This window comes from Typha angustifolia, chromosome 15, assembly GCF_048772165.1.
Source record: "Typha angustifolia cultivar Huaian chromosome 15, ASM4877216v1, whole genome shotgun sequence".
NCBI lineage: Eukaryota > Viridiplantae > Streptophyta > Magnoliopsida > Poales > Typhaceae > Typha > Typha angustifolia.
This window is the reverse complement of record NC_133253.1, coordinates 22,378,701-22,398,356: the sequence shown is the minus strand read 5'-3', so window position 1 is coordinate 22,398,356 and position 19,656 is coordinate 22,378,701. Positions and strand designations below refer to the sequence as shown.

The 19,656-nt window shown below is 36.7% G+C and overlaps 3 protein-coding genes across 4 annotated transcripts; 2 read left to right on the top strand and 1 right to left on the bottom strand.

Annotated features, from left to right (window-relative positions):
• Nucleotides 1-2,145: 2,145 nt before the first annotated feature.
• On the top strand, nucleotides 2,146-6,510 carry LOC140777893 (disease resistance protein RPM1-like). 2 transcript variants are annotated; one of them, XM_073122298.1, is made up of 3 exons: nucleotides 2,146-5,156; nucleotides 5,757-5,804; nucleotides 5,990-6,510. In XM_073122298.1, the coding sequence occupies exon 1, from the start codon at nucleotides 2,187-2,189 to the stop codon at nucleotides 5,154-5,156; it is 2,970 nt and encodes a 989-aa protein (XP_072978399.1). In that variant the 5' UTR covers nucleotides 2,146-2,186; the 3' UTR covers nucleotides 5,757-5,804; nucleotides 5,990-6,510. The 2 variants fall into 2 exon arrangements, with proteins under 2 accessions (XP_072978399.1, XP_072978398.1); XM_073122297.1 differs by lacking the exon at nucleotides 5,757-5,804.
• A 788-nt stretch (nucleotides 6,511-7,298) lies between these two features.
• LOC140778890 (NDR1/HIN1-like protein 3) lies at nucleotides 7,299-8,809 on the top strand. Its single transcript, XM_073123786.1, has one exon. The coding sequence runs from the start codon at nucleotides 7,729-7,731 to the stop codon at nucleotides 8,458-8,460; it is 732 nt and encodes a 243-aa protein (XP_072979887.1). The 5' UTR covers nucleotides 7,299-7,728; the 3' UTR covers nucleotides 8,461-8,809.
• Nucleotides 8,810-9,611: 802 nt separating this feature from the next.
• On the bottom strand, nucleotides 9,612-19,415 carry LOC140778451 (elongator complex protein 2). The gene is made up of 10 exons (XM_073123167.1): nucleotides 19,195-19,415; nucleotides 19,002-19,089; nucleotides 17,484-17,569; nucleotides 16,494-16,647; nucleotides 15,625-15,785; nucleotides 14,874-15,542; nucleotides 14,395-14,716; nucleotides 13,529-13,746; nucleotides 11,297-11,474; nucleotides 9,612-10,467 (listed from the first exon to the last, which is right to left on the bottom strand). Exons 1-10 carry the CDS (start codon nucleotides 19,354-19,356, stop codon nucleotides 9,980-9,982), a joined length of 2,526 nt encoding a protein of 841 aa, XP_072979268.1. The 5' UTR covers nucleotides 19,357-19,415; the 3' UTR covers nucleotides 9,612-9,979.
• Between the last annotated feature and the right edge of the window lie 241 nt (nucleotides 19,416-19,656).

Below are 19,656 nucleotides of genomic sequence, written 5' to 3'. Positions count from 1 at the left end.
AATAAGAGACTTGTAGAAAAACTAACACCAATATTGATATCAGTAAATAGTTTGAAGTAACTATCATCTTTCTAATATTGTATTAATGTTATATTAAATCTAAAATAAGTCCTTTTCAACTTACAAAAGTAATCCGGATGCAAACTAGAAACATAACCGGATGGTTGCACCATGTAGATGTCTTTGTTAATCTCACTACATAAGACAGCATTTCTCCACTTCAAATTATAATCTCAACCTTTGAGATGCTGCAAAAGAGATAGACACAGAGTGTAAGTTATTTTTGTGATAGAGTAAAAGTTTTATCAAAATCTTTGTCACAAATTGAGATATTGATGCAGCACCTTTTTGATTAAGAACCAGATTTATTTTTTAAGTCTTGGTTGAATTTATTTTTTTAAAGTTCAAGGTGAGTTTATTTTTAAAGTTGGTTTAGAATAAAAGTTATTTTTGTTCAGAATTTGTTTACGGTTAGTAACATATGAGTGGAACTATAAATATATACCGAAGTCCTTTTCTTAAGGCAATATTGCTATTTATATTCAATAAAGTTTTTTTTTATTATTTTACATATTGTGAGAAATTTGAGGTCAGATGTCTTGACTTAAAGTGATTCTATGTACTGAGTTTTAGTGATGCACCAATCTCATCAAACTCTTTTTTCAACAATTATCACCATTTTCTATAATAGCTTTCTAAAACTTTTTTTCTTAGTATATAATAAACTTTGAACTATTAGAAATATCTCACCTGATCCATTTCGTTAGGATTCACTGTTTCCGTCCATAAGTTGTTATGTGGTAATCATGTGACAACAATATAACAAGTCATATGCAACTCAAAAGAAGCTTCTATGATGAAAATACCTTTAGTTCTTATCATCTTCTCCAAATTTCTGCAGCATCCCACCCCCTTCTATAAAACTTCCAACCTCCCACCTCCATTAAAAGAACCATTTTTGTTCTTCAAGATGTAGCATCAAATAGACCTGTTCTTCTATCTTCTCTATTATTGTAAAATGAAAGTTGACCTGATCCCATCTTCTTAGGTCAATCATATAGACTTCAAAAACTTTTTTCTCTCAATAATTTTGGTCTCAAACTTTCTCTTCCACCATTAGAGCACCCCAATGGAATTCCCAATCTCTACCCATTAATCCACATAAGAGAACCTTAAAAGAAGCATATCTAAACAAGACAACCCAGAACAAAAGAAAGCTAATAATTTTCTAAATCTTTATTTCCTCCTCCCTGGGATTCGAATTACTCCATCAAGACTCCTTTTGGCAAACTCTTCAGCAACAAAGAGCAGATGAGAAGAGTAGAGAAAGGTAGGGACTTGAGAATATAGAGAGATAAATAAACAACGAATTGTAACGTCTTAGGACCTTCTCTTTCTCCTTCTAATATTAACGAGGGCAATGAAGGAATTAAAAAAATAATAATATTAGCTAAGCCATATAACTATTCTGTCATTATAAGTGGTGGAGAGAGAGAGGCAATTTAGTTAATTCACTGATTACATCGATGACATCAGCGGGGTGAGGTACTTTTAATAGTTTAGAGAGTAAGTATATACCTAAAGAAGGTTCATAGAGTAATTATAAAAAAGAGTGATAGGTGAAAAAGAAATTATCCTAGATAAAATGCCATTCATTTATCTTGTCTTGTTCAACTATCGCTTACAGCTTCTTGACCATTCACTTTGACCTCTTTTCATGAAAAGAGGTCAAAGTGAATCTGTTACTTTTTTTTTCCTTACGTGAATCGATTCTGTTGAATAAATCGTTCCTTTTTTCTATTCACCATTTCGTTCTCAACTAAATGAACATGATTTATTAATTAGTGACAAGTACTTCCAGCTGTTCTTACTTCTAATTCTAATCTCTGAATTGCATACACAATTCTGAAGGAAATGTTGTGCGATCATCAATTACCACCGCAGTGCCTCAATTAAAGGAACTAAATATGCATATCTGCCAGACAAGCTGCCTCTAAGCTTGTTCTGCGACCAGTAGACAAAGGATAAAGATAAAGACAAAGCCGAGTAAATCTAGAAAAGAAATAAAAATGGCAGATGTTCCACAGATTGCTAATTTAATTATCTCAATAGGACGGCAAATGGTGCAAGTAAGACAAGAAAACTTAGCAAAACAAGCTCAACTGTTGGAAGACATTAGAAATCGAATGAGTAGCATACGGAGTGAACTTTTGGTAATACAGGGTTTCCTTGCCCAGCAGCAACATGTGAAGAAGGGCGAGAATCCACCCCTAGAAACTTGGATAGCAGAGGTACGAACGCTGGCATATCGTACTCAGGACTTGGTAGACGAATATATCCACGTTGTATCTCATCAACAAGGATATAGATTTGGTGATATTACCAGAAGCCTAATTTATGGAGACCCAACTTCGATTGCCTTGACTAGTATTCATACGCAGTTGAATAAAATAGTGACCGAGCTTACAAACCTGTCAAAAGTGAAAGAACGATGGATCCAGATGCCGAGTTTATTGCGTAAAATGACAACCCATACTAGTGAAAGACTATCCCATCGATCTCATTTCCTTGATGAAGAAGTGCTCGTGGGAATTGAGGAAAACAGAGAAATACTGGTTAGATTGTTACAATCAGAGGAATGTGCTCTCTCTACAGTCTCAATATGGGGTATGGGCGGGGTAGGGAAAACCACTCTAGTTACCAATGTATATAAGAGAGAGTCACCAAATTTTGGCTGCCATGCTTGGGTTTCTATCTCACAGTCGTACAAAATTGATGACGTCTTAAGAGTATTGATAAAGGAATTATACGGGGGAGAAGACAGAGTTCCAGATGACATTCAGAACATGGAAAATAGAAAACTAAAAGATACATTGAGAAGATTTCTAGAACACAAAAGATATCTGATTATATTAGATAATGTCTGGAATCCGAAAGCATTTCATGATCTATGTGATTGCCTTATTGATAATCAGCAAGGAAGTAGAATTATTATCACGACTAGAATTGAAGATTTGGCTTCACTTGCACACGATCGATGTAAGATCCAACTCAAGCCTTTAGGTAACGAGGAGGCATGGGATCTCTTCTGTAAACGAACATTTTGGAAGGAAAAAGATCATATATGCCCTTCGGGGATTGAGAAGTGTGCTAAGAAAATTGTGATCAAGTGTCAAGGACTGCCACTAGCTATCGTGTCAATAGGAAACCTCCTGTCGTTAAGACAACAAACAGAGTCGGAATGGAGCCTAATCTACCGTCAATTCAATTGGGAGTTGGAAGACAATCCTAGCCTAGAAGATCTGAGGAACGTTCTGTATTCAAGCTACAAGGATCTACCAACATATGTGAAGAATTGCTTCCTATATTGCAGCATGTTCCCAGAGGACTATTTGTTACCTAAGAAGAGGCTAACCAGGTTATGGATAGGAGAGGGGTTTGTACAAGAACGGGGATGCAACACATTGGAGGAAGTTGCGGAGGACTGTCTCAACGAGCTAATCAAGCGGAGCTTGCTACAAGTTGTAAAAATGAATAATAAGAGGAGGTTTCGAATGCATCACCTTATGCGTGAGTTGGCTCTCTCTCTATCGAGAAAGGAAAGTTTCCATGTATTCTTCGACAACACTGCAAATATAAAGGTAGATGATGATGCCCGTCGTCTGGCAGTATGCAAGTGCAGCTCAGATGAGTTATCAAGCAAAAATATGCCGTTGCTTCGTACTTTTCTGGCATTCGACAGCAGTAGGCACTCCTCTTCGTTTCTCTCACCCAATTTATCTAAATCTAAATATCTTACAGTGCTAGATCTGGACGGAGCCAGGATCTGGACCGTACCTGATGTGATTATGGACTTGTTCAATCTACGATACTTGTGTCTCAGGAATTCAGGTCTGCGCTTACTCCCGGAATCTATCGAGAAGCTCTCTAACCTGGAGACGTTGGATCTCTATGGAAGTTGGATAGGAGACTTGCCACGTGGGATAGTGAAACTCAAGAAGCTGCGATACCTGAACGTTATGGGGGAGTATCCTACAACCCCAGAAGCACCAAAAGATTTGTGGAGTATGAAAGAATTGCAAACTCTCAAGGGCGTGAAAGCTAGCAGGGATCTAGTAAAAGGATTGAAAAATCTGAGTCAACTAAGAAGTTTGGCTATCTGCGAGTTAAAAGACTTCCACTTTATGCAGCTGTCTGCCTCCTTATCGCAAATGCGCCTTCTCTCTCGATTGGCTTTATCTGTAAACTATGAAAGTGAGGTTATCCAATTCAACGGTTTGAACATCCCATCTTCGCATCTTTACAGCCTTGATCTGATCAATGGACGGCTGACACGAGGGACGTCATTGTTAAACTCCTCCTTGTTCCGTAACCACGTATACAGCCTTCGGAAGTTGGCTCTAAAAGGCTGTTCTCTGGAGGAAGATTCAATCTCAGTCCTCTCTCGGTTATCAAACTTAACACATCTTCACCTTCAAAATGATGACTGCGTTGGGGAGCGGTTACTCTTCCGTGATGGCTGGTTCCCTAATCTACAGTCTCTTACTATATCATGGATGAGGAATCTCAATCGAGTGGAGATGGAGAAGGGAACCATGGTAAATCTTAGGGAGTTGCAACTACAAAAGTGTCGTTTGAATGAAGATTCAATCTCATCCCTTTCTTGGTTATCAAACCTAACACATCTTCAACTTATAAAAGCCTACGACGGGGAGCAGTTATTCTTTCGTGATGGATGGTTCCCCAATCTACAGTCTCTTACCATTACTGCAAAAAAGTGTCGTCTGAGTGAAGATTCAATCTCATCCCTCTCTCGGTTATCAAACCTAACACATCTTCACCTTACAAAAGGCTACGATGGGGAGCAGTTATTCTTTCGTGATGGATGGTTCCCCAATCTACAGTCTCTTACTATATCATGGATGAGGAATCTCAATCGAGTGGAGATGGAGAAGGGAACCATGGTGAGACTGCAAACTCTCCTTCTGAATCGGCTAGATGAGCTAAAAGATGTACCACAGGGCATTGAGTTCCTCACGTCTCTCCAACAACTAAACTTCATTCATCCACACACTAAGCTGAAGGCGAGGCTGCAAGAAAGCGACGTACAGAGCAAGCTTCAGCACATTGCGAATATCGATATCGAGTACTGTTAGGTATGTTTATTCATCTTAATCCGTATACCTCTTTAGATTTTAGTTGAATATTTACTCTCTGTTTCTCGTTTTTCTTTGATAAGTTGCTATTTCTGTTATTTCTTTTTAGCTGGTATCTCTGAAAGAAAATACAAATCAGACATCCTTGGCATTAACTATTTCCATCTTCGTTAATTGTTAACAAAGAAGGTTGGAATGGGAAACTCTTTATATATCTAGTGTCTGAAAATTGTTTGGTTAGTGAAGAAAAATAATTTTGTCTTAGTACTGCTGCTTATTTGCAAACAAGGAAAAAATTATACAAGTCCATCCATGCATGTTTTCTGCCTCTGAGTTCTCTCTTGTTAACAACAGTAGTATGCCTATTCACAAACTGCACTTCGTTTCTCAGAATTACACTCAAATATTTCGTTCACCATTCACTCACTAACTTTTGTTTGCGGAATTCATTTTATTGAAAGAGAATACATCAGTACACTACACTGCAAGTACATTATAAACTCATTTATCTTCTCTTATTTTCCTTCTTTGTGCCTGCATGCCATCTCTTTCTTATTTATTGGCTGTTGAAATGTTGATGCATTATCTCTCAATACTCAGATTTCATTTGGTAGCTCAACGTGCACGCGGTACAAAAGACTAGCCTTTGTAAGATATACTATTTCAATACCAATCTCAATGCAATATAAGCTCAGTTTAGAATGGTAAATCAAAATAAGATATCTTAACACCTGTTTACCACAAGTAGGTAACACAGCAACGAATCGTACGTCTAACTAGTTGATCTCATTTTCTCTTAATAGCTGATAGGATGGCAATTATTTGGTTTGCAGATTTCCTAATCTCAAGGACTGTGCTATATATCTGAAGACCATTTGGTTTAATAAGGTGGATATTGTTGTACTGCACGTCTCTTTATGTTTCAAATGAGCATGGACCTCATCATCGTCGTCGTGGCTCGTGTGTGGTTGTTCTTTCATCTTTCCCTTCTTTCCTGTTCTGCTTAGACGCCAATAAATCACTGTGGTACTTGAGCCTACCTCACCTTTCGTTGCCACCCAGTATGGTGCTCGAGAGCTTGAGTGCCTATGACAACGTGTGTATCATCTGTTACTTGTTCACTGTCACGCTTCTCTCTTCAATGGAGTAAAACCTATTGCTTTGGGCTTGCCTTTTTTTTGCATTTTCCTCTTCCAGGTTGCGAATAAATGATGTTATTGGTCTTGTTGACTTTGTTTCTGGACATTCTCCTTCCTTACGGCTTGTAATTTGTGGAGAATGTTAGCTTGTTTCTGAACATCGTTATTCAGCTTTGCTGATTGTGGCTTGTAATTTAAAGACATTATTGGATTGTTTGAAGATATTGTTATTTTAATATTTATAGACTCTGATGTGTTGTTTCTAGACATTTTCATCCTCCTGCAGGGCAAGAGACATTTATTTTCTAGTGTCAGAAAAATGTCAGCGAATAATTACCAATAATTTTTCTTCTTTTCCTCACTGCTTCTTGTTATACTTCTTGTTATCCAAACAAACCTACAATAAATTATAAATTAGATAAGTGCAACTCACACGACATAATTTCAATTTACTTTCAACTTCAGCCTCTACTTTAAAAGAGGAATTTTCTACATTTGTCATCTATGTTTAAGTAAATTTTTGGTCAAACACTATATTTTTCACGATTTACAAATCGCACTTATATCTTCCCTAAATTGATAAGCTTCACACCTTTTGAATGGATGATATATAAAAGATAATATTCTAAGAGAAAAGAAACGAGAGAAAATTCCACGAGGAGAGAAGGCTTCAAAGAATTTAATTCCAACCACATCAAATTGCTCGCAACCAATATGAACTGCAGACACGGTGAGAGAACTGGAGAAGTTATAGATGAGAACAATGCTATGTTTTTCTCTAGAACATACAAATCCATTCAAAAATTCTTTGGGCCAAAACTTCTAAACTTGCCTCGATTTTTCTATAAAACAATAGAGCATAAATTATGTTCAGATAAAAAGGATTATTTTTTCTAGGACTGCCAAAAATTATGTACAATTCAATTTCTATCTAGTTTTGTTTTTCATGCCCCCTCCTAAAACCAGATGTGACTCAAAATGTGACTCAAATCTTTGTGGCAACTTGCAGTTAAGAATGAACTGAAATGAGTGTTTGAATGGTTCACATCTAAGTTGATCATATAATGGGTTGGTGCTGGATAGCACATTCAAAGTCACCATCTGAATCACAGTAAGATACCATACAATTAAGTTAATTGTAGCTTTGGACCATTTAACAGCATTTCTTTTTGCAGCACATCTTGATAATAATGCTTTTGCCTCAGAAAAAGCTTATCTCTTCAAACACCTGTAGGTCCCCACCTCACCTCACTTTATTCAAATGCCAAGCTCCTTTTGTGAGTCTTAAAACAACTCTATGGCCCATTTCATTATTCAAAAGCTTCTTTCCCCTTTGGCCTCTTTAATCCTTTGAGCTTAAGGAACCCCATCTCAACCCCTTCCAATACTCATTACTTCATGAAGTAGTCTTTCTCTCCCACACTTCTCCTCTGATGCCTCCTTTCACATCACCCCAGATGCCATCCACTCTTACCTCTCCTTACCACCTCCAACCCCCAAATGCAACAAGGCCAATGAAGCAAGCAATGCATCCAATGCCAAGGCCACCGGAGTTTGAGTTGCCAACTAGGAAGCAAAGACTTCTCCAACCCAATCGTCGAACAAATCCTGCAATATGGTGTGGTGCAATTCTCTGTGTCATGTTTAGCCTCCTTCTCATAATTGCGGGGATCGTCACACTCATAGTCTTCTTAGTGATCAAACCAAGGTATCCTTCGTTCGACACAACTAACGCGAGCCTTAACAGCATCTACATCGATTCACCGGCCTACTACAATGGTGATCTCACCTTCCTTGCCAACTTCTCCAATCCAAACCATAAGATAGATGTCATATTTCAGTACTTGAGCATCGAGTTGTACTTCAAAGAGAGGCTCATCGCGGCGCAGGCATTGCAGCCTTTTGCTCAGAGGAGCGGGGAGTCCAGGATTCAGGCAATTCATATGATATCTAGTCAAGTATATCTGCCACCAGAGATTTCCATGGAGATCCAAGAGCAGATGAGAAGTAATAGAGTCATTTACAATATTAGAGGAACTTTTAAGGTGAAGGCTAGCCTTGGGTTTGGTCATTTCACTTATTGGATCTATGGTCGATGTGAAATTGAGCTCACTGCACCTCCGAGTGGAGTTCTGGTAGCTAGGAATTGCAGAACAAAGCAGTGAAGACCATTTTTTTCTCTCTCTCTTCATTTCTTCGGACTTTTATCAGCTACATGCAAATTTTTGGCATGCAACTACACCTCCATGCTTATAAGTTCTTTCAGGTTCCACGGATTGCAGGGTGTCTGCAGTGAACCCAGACAACTCTGGCATGAATAATAGAGCCTCCTACTTTACTCTTTGAACCCCTAATGTGCATTATTTATGCCGTGAAAATTGCGCAGCTAAATGTAGAAATTATCTTACTTTGCTCTTGAGAAGATTACTATATACTCTACAGTCACATTTTCTCTTCCATGTAATATTGATCAGATTTTCATATTGTGTGATGAAATCAGGGGTTGCTACTCCTTTTTTAAGTATTTGATATGCATATGGATATCTTACTTTGATGGCAACAAACAATAAAGATAGAGAAATAACTAGTACTACTAATTGGTATTTAATCAACTAAAGTCGCAGAAGAGGAAAGCTATATACTCTCACATAAGTTGGTCAAAAATAAAATGTTACCTGAAATAAAGAACTTTCGTGCAGTGGATCATCTGGTCCATATTGAAACCTTGATCTTTTCCAGAGCAGCAGTCTTCTTTTGTTCTTTTAGACTAGGAACATTGAATTTAGCCTGTGGAATAATTGATACCGCATCCTCCGTATCATGCAGTTGAATTCGAGTCATGCATCAACACCGATAGTCAGGTGCAGTCTTTTTGTGATTTCTGCCCACTGATGTGGATACACAGCTTGGGCTTCAACAGTTATTCAAATCACAAAGAGATTAAAAAAATGAACTTTCAGAACCTTGTTTCTGACAGTTTCTCTTGTGAGCAGTTATGACAAAAATTTCCAGCAGAAGAACAGCCTACAACATCTACAAAAGGGAAAGAGCTGCATCTACTCTGAAGCGCTGAGGTTTGGACCTGCAATGAGCAATGAACCACCTTTTGAGTAACTGCAATTTAAGTAGCAAAAACCCGATAGTAAGTGTGATTAATCTGCAGCCTATGGAAAGTAATTCAGTTCAGATTCAACAAATTCTTGTAGACTGAAATTTACTTCAGTATGGGTTGTAAATACAATTTTATTCAAGATAACATAACACAACACAATCCTGTAAGAATATTTGCACAATGATACTTGTATACAAGAAAGGGTAGATAAAGCAAAATGTTTCAGTAAACTGAGACTCAGAAGAAATCTATTATTAACTGATTACATAGGAACGTTCAAGTTGCATCATGCAATTGAAAAAAGCTCACGGTATATTAATTTAATCTACAGATAACCATATAATTACATACAAACAACTGACTGACTACTACTTCCCACTTCCCTTTCAAGTTTAGATCCCATCTTACAGATAATTGGGTACATTAAATGAGACACTAACAAAATTTATGCGTTGCAAAAGGGGGCTGTTATTGTCTTGCAGTCCTACTAGATATCAAAATCAGTTATTTTCTGAGACTAATATTGCTTTTTGTCATCAGCATATTTCTGCTTGTTCTGCTCGGTATGTTCATTACTCACAAACTTCAAACACCCTAACACAATTGTCAGCCCCACAAGAAGCCAGGTGAACCCTTGAATCATCAGTATCAAGGTTCCTCCACCGTAAGCGGTGCACTGTTGAAACATGACAAAGGAAAGGATCAAACTGAACTGCACGAACAGCACTGAATGGTGCTGGCCCCAAATTACTACTACCACTAATTCTTCCACCAGAAAGACTCCAGAGTTCAATGAGTCCATTATCCATGCCAATAGCAAGAAGTCCAGCATTACGCGAACGGTCACGGCCGACCCACGATAAGGCAGTAACACTGTCACAAAATTGAGGCAATGTGCAAAGCAGACTGACAGAAGAGGCATCCTCAACAGACCAGATCTTGACAATCTTGTCCCTCGAACCGGTTGCAAATTCATGGCCAAAGGGATTCCATGAGCATGCCCATATTATTCTTTTGTGTGCCTCATGCTTGGCAATTAATTGATAGATGGCCCCTTCTTCTGAAATCATTAAGAGGGACAACAATATCATTTAATAAAGAAAACATAGAGAAGTTAAAAAAAAAATCACAAAATCTAGCCTTTTGATAGATTACTAATTTAAGATTGAGATGAAACCATAAATATTGCCCAAGAATTATAAAGAAATACTAATTTATTTTTGAAGCTAAAGATAAAAAGTTTGGCTGATGGTTTGTAAAGAGCACAAAGGTCATAATCTAGAACTATATAATAATAGTATAAAGAAGTTCTATAGATGATAAGGAGTAAGCCTACAATTATTTTGGTAAAACTAGAACCAGATTATAACATACAGATATCAAGTCAATCTTTGAAACAAATGTCAAGATACTTGGCTGCCCCTAAAAAGAACTTGTTGCATCACAGTATGCTGCTAAGGCCATCTACCACTGTTTCACTTGATGCATTGGTAGCACACCTTAGAAAAGGAATTTTAATTCTTAGGCTTCTAGTCCTTGACTGTGTTCATATATACATATACATGTACAGATATACACATGAAAATGACTTTGAATATTAGTAGGAAATAATAGGATCAGCTTGTATAGAGATATATATAGATAAAAATAAGAAAATATAAAGAAATTATAATTGTAGATTATACAGCTCATATATCAGAATAGCTCTAAATCATACACAAGAATGCCAAGAAAAAAAGAATAATAAGAATTTCCAGAGAAACTTTAGTCGAATGCAAATATTATTTGACCCCATTCTCAATAAAATATCCAAAATCAAGTATTAAATATAGTTATAAGGCGAGGTTGCATAAAAATATATAATGATTGCCAGATCAAGACATGCACACCAGTTTTCTTGATCGAGAAGAGTGAGAACTGTCGATCCCTTGAGACAGCCAAGAGGAAAGCGTCATCATAAGAAAACTCCATTTGTGTGACAGTTAGGCTGTGAGACTGCAAGCGACCGACAGCTTTCCATGACCCAACCTGCCAAAGCCATATCTCGGCAACACTTGCTGATTGAGCCTGAAAGATTGTCAAAATAAACCATGAAAGATCAATTGAGAGAACTTAAGAATGTAAATTTCATTTTCCATATACTTTCAGGTATAGTGATAAAACCATGAGGAATTAATAGGGGTGGAAATAGATCGGATGTGGATAGGATAATACTCATCCTATATTTGGATCCATATTTTTGGTCTAAATATGGATTCAGATACAGAAATTAGACGGATATCAAACTTTAAAACCATATCCTAATTATACAGATATGGATAATTTTTAGATAGCAAATCATATCTTAAACAGATACGGATCGAATTTTGAACGAATCATGATCTTTCTTTTAGACACAATTAATACAAAATACCAAGAGTTCCAAAAACAAAAAACAAAAAACTTGCATGTCAAATATATATAAAGTTAGCAAAATCAATTTTTTACAAACAACATAAAACATATTATTAGTCACAATATAAGTACTCATCATCTAAATAAGCAAACTAAAAATTACAAATTATTTTAAAGATATGCAAGTAAACGGTTTTCCAATATCTATATTTGTATTCGAAAAATTATACTCGACCCATATCCATATTCATATCCAGATTTATTTTTAAAAAAACTACCCGCATCTAAACCTGTATCTGTATTTTTTTTCAAAAATCATACTCACATCTAATTCCATACCTGAGTCAGGTTGGAGTTCATCCGACCCATTTTTACCCCTAGGAACTAATAAGTGTTCCAAACATGATTGTCAACAAAAATTCAATTCAATGGTGCAACAAAAACCAGCAAGTACATCATTGCGGAAAGGCATTTGACAAGTAAAGATATCTCTATATTGTTCTCTTGTTGTGATTTAGACTTGCACAATCCAGGAGTTATCCTTTGAAAGATTCTATAGACTTAAGAGTAGTCTAGATGAGGGAAGAAAGATGACAAAGTTTTAACATGTCGTTATCTCCAAGTGACTATTAAGCCAAAGAGTGTCCAAGTACATATGAAGGAGATTTTCAATGAAAGCTATGTGCCAGTTGACATCTGAGATTATGGTCACACGGACATCATGCATATTCCATTTTCCTGACGTTAAAATATAGATATACTGCCAAATACATAAGCATATAATCATAATGTTTCAACATTATAATTGCCAACAAAGGCCTATAATACAATTTAAAAGAAGCTAGATATTTCTGTCAACTAGTGCATAGCTTTTATGTAAAATCTCTTGCCTGACTCTACATTTCCCAACTTCTAGAAAATTCATGTGAGGTAGTCTGCTGGTGGTGAAATACGGTAATTATTTCAGGCTCTTCCCTTAAATGAATAAATAAAAATCTTCCATTGGGTGGAAAATTAGTTTAAACACATTCTTGGTAACTCTTTTCTAGATTTTACCTGAAGCATCGCCAAAGTTCAGAAAAGCTATCCATAAGGTTCAAGTTATCTTGGCCTTAATATCAAATATTGCACCTAATACCTATATTTATCATGAATAAAAGCTCAATATCATCCTTGGAAACAAAAATAAAAAATAACAAACAGCTTATGATTGTAACATGAATACTATCTGACTACATGTACATGAAGGCCATCAAAGATGACAACTACTTGAAAAAAAGAAGTTATACATCCTTTGGATCTTTTGAAACATGTAGCCCGAGAAAAAAAAAGAGATCATTCCAATATATATCATTGCTGCTGGTTATGCCACTAGCTCAGTGACCTATGGCAATTGTTGGCATTGCAAGTGCCACAGGACATAATATACCAATAGGAAATCAGCAGAGTGTAGCTCATCAATTAGTTCTATCAATACCCTACCAATCTTTTCGGTGATGAAATATTGTCTATTGCCCCTTATGTTCATCTATGTATAAAATTGCTCTTTTCCCAACTATAAGGCGAACAAATCTTTGACAATGGAGGTGCTTTACAAATATAAGCTGTACTGCATAAACGAAACTATAGAAAGGAAAAGATAGAGATCTTAGGTTGGCAATCTTGAGATTATAGAGGCATTTGAAGACATAATATAACTAAAAAAACATAGGCAATAGTAAGTATACCTTGCATGATGAAGCAACAAGCTTCCCTTCATGGTCACAACACATGGAAAACAGTTCGTTACCATGGCCGTAAAGTTTGTGGGATTCAGGCCATAATGTATGCCATGCTAGTTGTTCCTCGACAGGAGGTTCAGTAAAAACAGTAGGCACTGCATCAGGAATTGTTTCGAGAGAGTCTGAAGCATTGTTACAAAGACCTTGTAGGGATTCAGTGACATCTGGATGTAGTAAATATTCAAATCAATAAGAAAGATGTCAATTATAACCACAAGAAAGAAATCTAATAAATTTAACCATATGAAAGCATTCCAATGGATTAGTGATACCATCATAGAAAAGATTAAGCACATAATAATCATGAACCTGGATTTCATAGAGGAAATTAAAAACGCAAAGGAGACAGATATTTTAAGTCAATGCAAGCAGACACTCTTAAATACCAGATCAACTGCACTATCACATCACAGCAATATAATTTTCAGTACTTATTTGGTCTGAGTACTTTACTTCACTGGATTCTCAAAACTATATAATGTTTAAAAAAGGGAACAGATAGAAATTCGAGGACCAGTTTTTCACCATATGCATTGTTTGTAACTTTGTTAACAGAAAAAGTAATATCATTAATGTTGAGCATTCTTTCAATCTAGATGAAATTTCAGGTCTATCCTACCAGAGAATTTTGTAAAGCAAGTTCCTCAATAACTTAAACTGAAATAATCATTTTGCCAATTCCAAATATTACAAAGGCAGGCAAGCACAAAGTCACAGAACCACAAAGCACATATAGAAACACATACACTTGCACACAGAACCACATGTGCACAAGCATGCCTACACCGACAGACAAGTGCAGAGAGACTCACTGTGCATATAGATAGGCTTTTGTGATAGCCCAAGAGCAGACATGTTTGCACCAAGGATCTGTACGTCAGCATGCAGATCCTCGAAGCTGTTCGGCTTCTGGAAAATTGTATGGTGAAGAGTCTTCAAAAATGATAAAGGAGCTTCAAAAACTCTGCCGACTTTTTCATCAGCACCACTTACAAACTTATGATTCCCAGAACCTTGTATGATAGTGACACAGTTTATATCATGCCCATGAACTTGTGGACGAGCAATTTCATGCCAAGAGGTTTTATTTCTAGAGCTTACTTCATTCCTCCATGGAGCAAATATTCGAGTAGTCTGCAAGTTGCCATTATCATATCATGAGCAGAAGAATTAACAAAGTAATATGAGTATATGGCATATCATACATCTTGCTGAGATTAAATAACATGACAATGACTAAGAAAGAGCAAAATCAGAATCTTTCCAGGGTAAAAGAAATTGAATGACTTGCCTGATCATGGCTAACAGATAGCAAATATTCATCAGATTTGGCCCATGTGAGGTCCGATACTGATGCAAAATGACCAGAAGGAACTTTCTGTGGTTGCCAATTTTCACAATCCAAACCAATATTTCTCCATAGATGAAAAGACCCACCATATCCGTGAGCAAGAATAGATTTACTGTCTGGCGCCCAATGGCCACCATAGAACCCAAGAGCAGAGTGACTTAGTTCACCGACAGTCACCATATTTACCCAGATACCAGTGGTTTTTTCAGGTCTCCATATCATCATCGTCTTATCCATTGATGCAGATAAGATGCTCATTGGTTGGTAACCTTCACTCCCATTTACCAGCAAAGGAGGTTGCCACTCCACAGAGTATACCCAATCTTCATGCCCAACAAGGAGAGATTCCAAAGACACTTGATAACAGGCAGAACCAACCAAGAATATAGGACCTTCAATATATGACATCAAGCCAATGTCCTCTTTCCTGGATTGCACCACAGAACCAGAACATGTAACATGTGAGGCCATCTTCCATATGCGAATGGTTCTGTCTTGCGATGAACTTACAAGGAAAAGGCTGTGCTTTCCACTATCTAGAACAGGTAATGAAAAGTCCAAACTTCTGATCCAATCTGTATGGCCTTTCAGCTCACAAGCATGAATAAACTGGATGCAGAAAATTTATTACTTAGCACATCAAAAGGGCAGGAGATGAAAAAGGAAAGTAAATCTAAACTCCTCTACAAACCTTGCCGGTTTGATCACCACAGTATATGTGGACCTTGAGGTCTAAACCCCCCATTGCTAGAATTATATGGCTTGTATCTCCTGGTAACGCTGCTATGGACAATGCAACCATAGGTTTTGAGCCCACTGATAGGGAGTCCAAGCAAGAAACCTTACACTTCCCTGTCACAAGCATTATATGAATAATTTTAGCAAAAAACATGTTATAGTAAGCATGTTAAATCCATGTTCCGCACATATTTTGAAATCTGTGGATAGCCCTACAGATTCTTGAGACTAGTCATCAAAATCTTTCATCATTTTCTCAAAGCGAGGACAAAAGAGCTCAACTAAGATTCAGACGATTCCATGAATAATTGACCAAGTCCTTATAACCAGCAACACAACATCAATCATCAAACTTTTGTGACGACTGACAACTAGGCCAAAGAATCAGTGAAGAAGCAGGAGGTACTGCATGAATCTATAGTAATAGCACTCTATGTAGCCATCTATCTTATCTGTTGAAGTTTAGGCTTGTAGAACCTATGAACAATCTTTACAAGTTCTTCTAAATGCTTTAAAAGAGGGTAGATGAAGAACAAGGATAATAAATTTTATAGGAGTTCACATCATCTCCTAAGGAATAAATATGTCAAAGACCAAACGAAATAGCAGATGCAATCCTGGTAATTCTTGAGACGGACTTTAATTTGTAGTAACCACAGATTCTTGGCAGCCATGAATATCAGCCACCAAAATCTAGGCCTTTTAGTTACAGAAATGCACCTGTATATTATAATTGAAGGATATGGCCCTTCTAGTTATCAGAGATTACAATTTACAATACATTCGTAAACACAAACAAATTTGCCAAGTGAATTATCTTACCACCAACAGAGGATGGAAGGACCATTTCCCATACAAGAACCATTCCATCTGAAGAGGTAGAAGCAAACAAAGAAACAGTATCGGAAATCATCATGCCAGTAAGACAGGTAACACCTTTCTTATGCTTTTCTGGTACTTGTAACACATGCCTCCACTGTAAAGCAAATCATAGTTAAAGGAAAAGGAGATTACGTCATGATTTACCTCTATGTCCTTTCTAAGAAAATCATGTATTTTCTAAGCATGAGATAACTAAATAAGGTGTTGATCATAAAAGAACAATGACTTGACATAAGAAGAGCAAAAGCATAGATGAGATTACGTCACGATTTAACTTATCAAACTTCTTACTCACGCTAATGATGTATCATGCCCTAACAGGCACTCCAATCCTTAGCAACAGCTATGGCCAAAACAATCCATAAGAGACCAGCAAGACTAGCATTAACCATTGCAAATTAGCATAAACAGTAGTTTAGTAAAAATCCCAGGCACCACATCTATACAAGAAAAGCATGCTGCAATAAAATGATTCCTAAACAATTTAAGCTGATAACAGCCAGAAATCAGTAACCAACATGGTCAATAGCACCAGTGGAAATAAAGATGATAGTCTGAATTTATATTATGTTAAAACATATGCAAATTCTACCAGCTCTTATGCTGAAAATACAAAGGGAAAATAAAACGAGATTAATATTCATGCCAATAAAACAACGAATGATAAAAAGAAAAGGCAAATTTCTTTCAGTAGTAGTTTTTAGCACATACCAACATGAACAAGCTAGGAGGAATAGGAGAGCATTAAGTCATTAATCATCCAGGTAAAATAAGTGTTTCTTGATATATGAAGATTCAGGTTCTTCAGTCACGAGTAAATATAAATCACAAGCACAAAAATGTCCTATTCTCCAAGGAACAATACATTGAATGCCCTAAAATGTTAAAATATACCCAATAAAAGGAAAAATAAAATATCAGAGCATGCACCTCTCTTTTCTTGACATGCATCTCCCACACCATGATGACACCATCAGCACCTCCTGAGAGAAGATAATGCATCTCCTTCTGTTGGACTGTTTCGTACATAAAGAAAGTAATAGTTTAATATAAGAAAAAGAAAACCAACTAATGTTATTGGACATTCCTCTTTTCATATTTCTCCTAAAGTAGGCTGATCTGTGAAAATTTAAGAAACTTCTATCTCTATGATTAGTATGTCAGTCATAGTTTAAGATAAACAGACTTTATGGACAGCTCTACCTACATGAAATGCAGAGCTGACCTGCGGTTAAAGGAGGAGTCTCCCAACAGTTGTCACCATCAAGCAATAAGTGAAACCAACAATATAGCACGTAGTCACACTTAATTAAGCATCACTACATATAAATAGAATTAAGTGTTTGAGGAATCCTTACAAGATATCACCAACCTCATCATCTTCTAACTCTTTAAACAGAAGTTGAAAAGACTTCACGAATAATTAACAAGTTTCTATAACTGAAAGAATAGGATCAGTAATCAAACCCACACTGTTATAATGCATAAGGCAACCATTACTATCATGGATTGACAGTTTGAGACCTTCTCATGAATGGCAACAAGTATTTTAAACCCATTCAAAATTTATAGGATAAAGTTTAGAAAGAAAATAGAGCTAAATAGCATACCTTCCCTCTTTAAGAAAAGAGGTAGAAAAATATTGGACACAAGATAACTACCAAAGAAAATATAATTGAAAGACAATAGAGGAATGGACACTGTACTGACTAGCAAATAACCAAAGAGTATCATAAATACACCCCCATCAATACAATTCCCAAATTTTGTGGTTAAATTAACTCTTTCAGGTGCTATGAAAGGTGAGAAGATTAAATAGATACGAGGAAATATCCTTTAGAAATTAAATGCAGAACATTACATTTTATAATGTGTTTACGATGGCATGTCTTTTGATGTAAAATTCTCTGTGCTGCTAACATATAATCAAAGCATTCTACAAGTTGTTCAGCATAAATTTTAAGACAAGTTATTCTATGTAGCTTATCATGCACCAGTATTGCAATTTACAAGCAAGAATTGAAATCAACAAGAAGCTAACCATTGAATGATGTCTATACTTACATGTTAAGTGGTCCAATCTCAGTGACTTGGCAAATAAAATGTTTCACAAGCTAGCTAGACAGGAAAACAATCAAGATCCAATAATTGAAGGACCAGCATCCCCCTGAATATACTACATATTCTCATGAACTCATAGCAGAAGATAGGAGGCCAAGAAAAGCAATACTCCAATGTCATACGGCATCCAAAAAAAAAGAAAAAGTCACATATGAGATAATCAATAGAACTTAATTATGTCCACACCTCAATTGTTCGCTAACAAACACGGGTCCTTTCACAATACATGGATAAGAGTACTTTACCAATAATTAAAGAATAAACATATCTCCTATTAACTAAAAGCACGAAACGAGAGAAACCAAACTCAAGAGAAAAAAGATGAACCTTTGTGCACATCTTTACAGGTCGGAATCCACTGCGTGCAATTAACGATGGCCTTGTGCCCAGGAAGCGTAGTCAAAATTTGAGCACTCTGTTCCCAAAACCCAACAAAAGAAACGATAACCAGATAAACCATTATAGACCAAGAAAATAAATCAATAAGATAGAAAAGATGAGACAATGGGAAAGGAAGGACCTCGGGGCAAAATATGGCGACCGCGTTCTGCGCACCGAAGGCAACCAGGCCGGAGGGACCCCACGAGACGTTGTTCACGATTCGGTTGCATCCCGCCCCGATAAAAACTCGATTCACTTCCAACCCTCCACCTCCATCTCCGCCCCCACTAGAATGTGTCATGGTGAAGCCAAGATTTGGCTCGAGGAGGGAGGAGATGAAGAAGGCGCTTAAACCCTACTTTGCTATAAGACTGCCAGACTGGATCTTTATTGTGTCAATGGGCAAAACCCGGCAAGAACCGCAATTTAACCCGATAGGGTAATCGGATCCGGGTTCCAGAGAATCCTTTTTATTTTTCTTTGATAAAGTGGAGTTTCCTATTTCGTTACCCGTAAAAGTGACCGTTAGGCTCTTACTTATATGGTATGGGAACGGGTAAATAATAATTATTCCTAATATTTCTAGTTAATTTTAAATATA

What these genes read in the sequence shown, in the direction of transcription:
- LOC140778451 (XM_073123167.1), bottom strand. Translation starts at nt 19,356, where the DNA reads ATGACACATTCTAGTGGGGGCGGAGATGGAGGTGGAGGGTTGGAAGTG. An exon ending in CTGTAAAGATGTGCACAAAG is followed by an intron (nt 17,570 to 19,001) that starts GTTCATCTTTTT and finishes TGTACGAAACAG; the next exon opens with TCCAACAGAAGGAGATGCAT. An exon ending in TGCATGTCAAGAAAAGAGAG is followed by an intron (nt 16,648 to 17,483) that starts GTGCATGCTCTG and finishes TTTGCTTTACAG; the next exon opens with TGGAGGCATGTGTTACAAGT.
- LOC140777893 (XM_073122297.1), top strand. Translation starts at nt 2,187, where the DNA reads ATGAGTAGCATACGGAGTGAACTTTTGGTAATACAGGGTTTCCTTGCC.
- LOC140778890 (XM_073123786.1), top strand. Translation starts at nt 7,729, where the DNA reads ATGCCTCCTTTCACATCACCCCAGATGCCATCCACTCTTACCTCTCCT.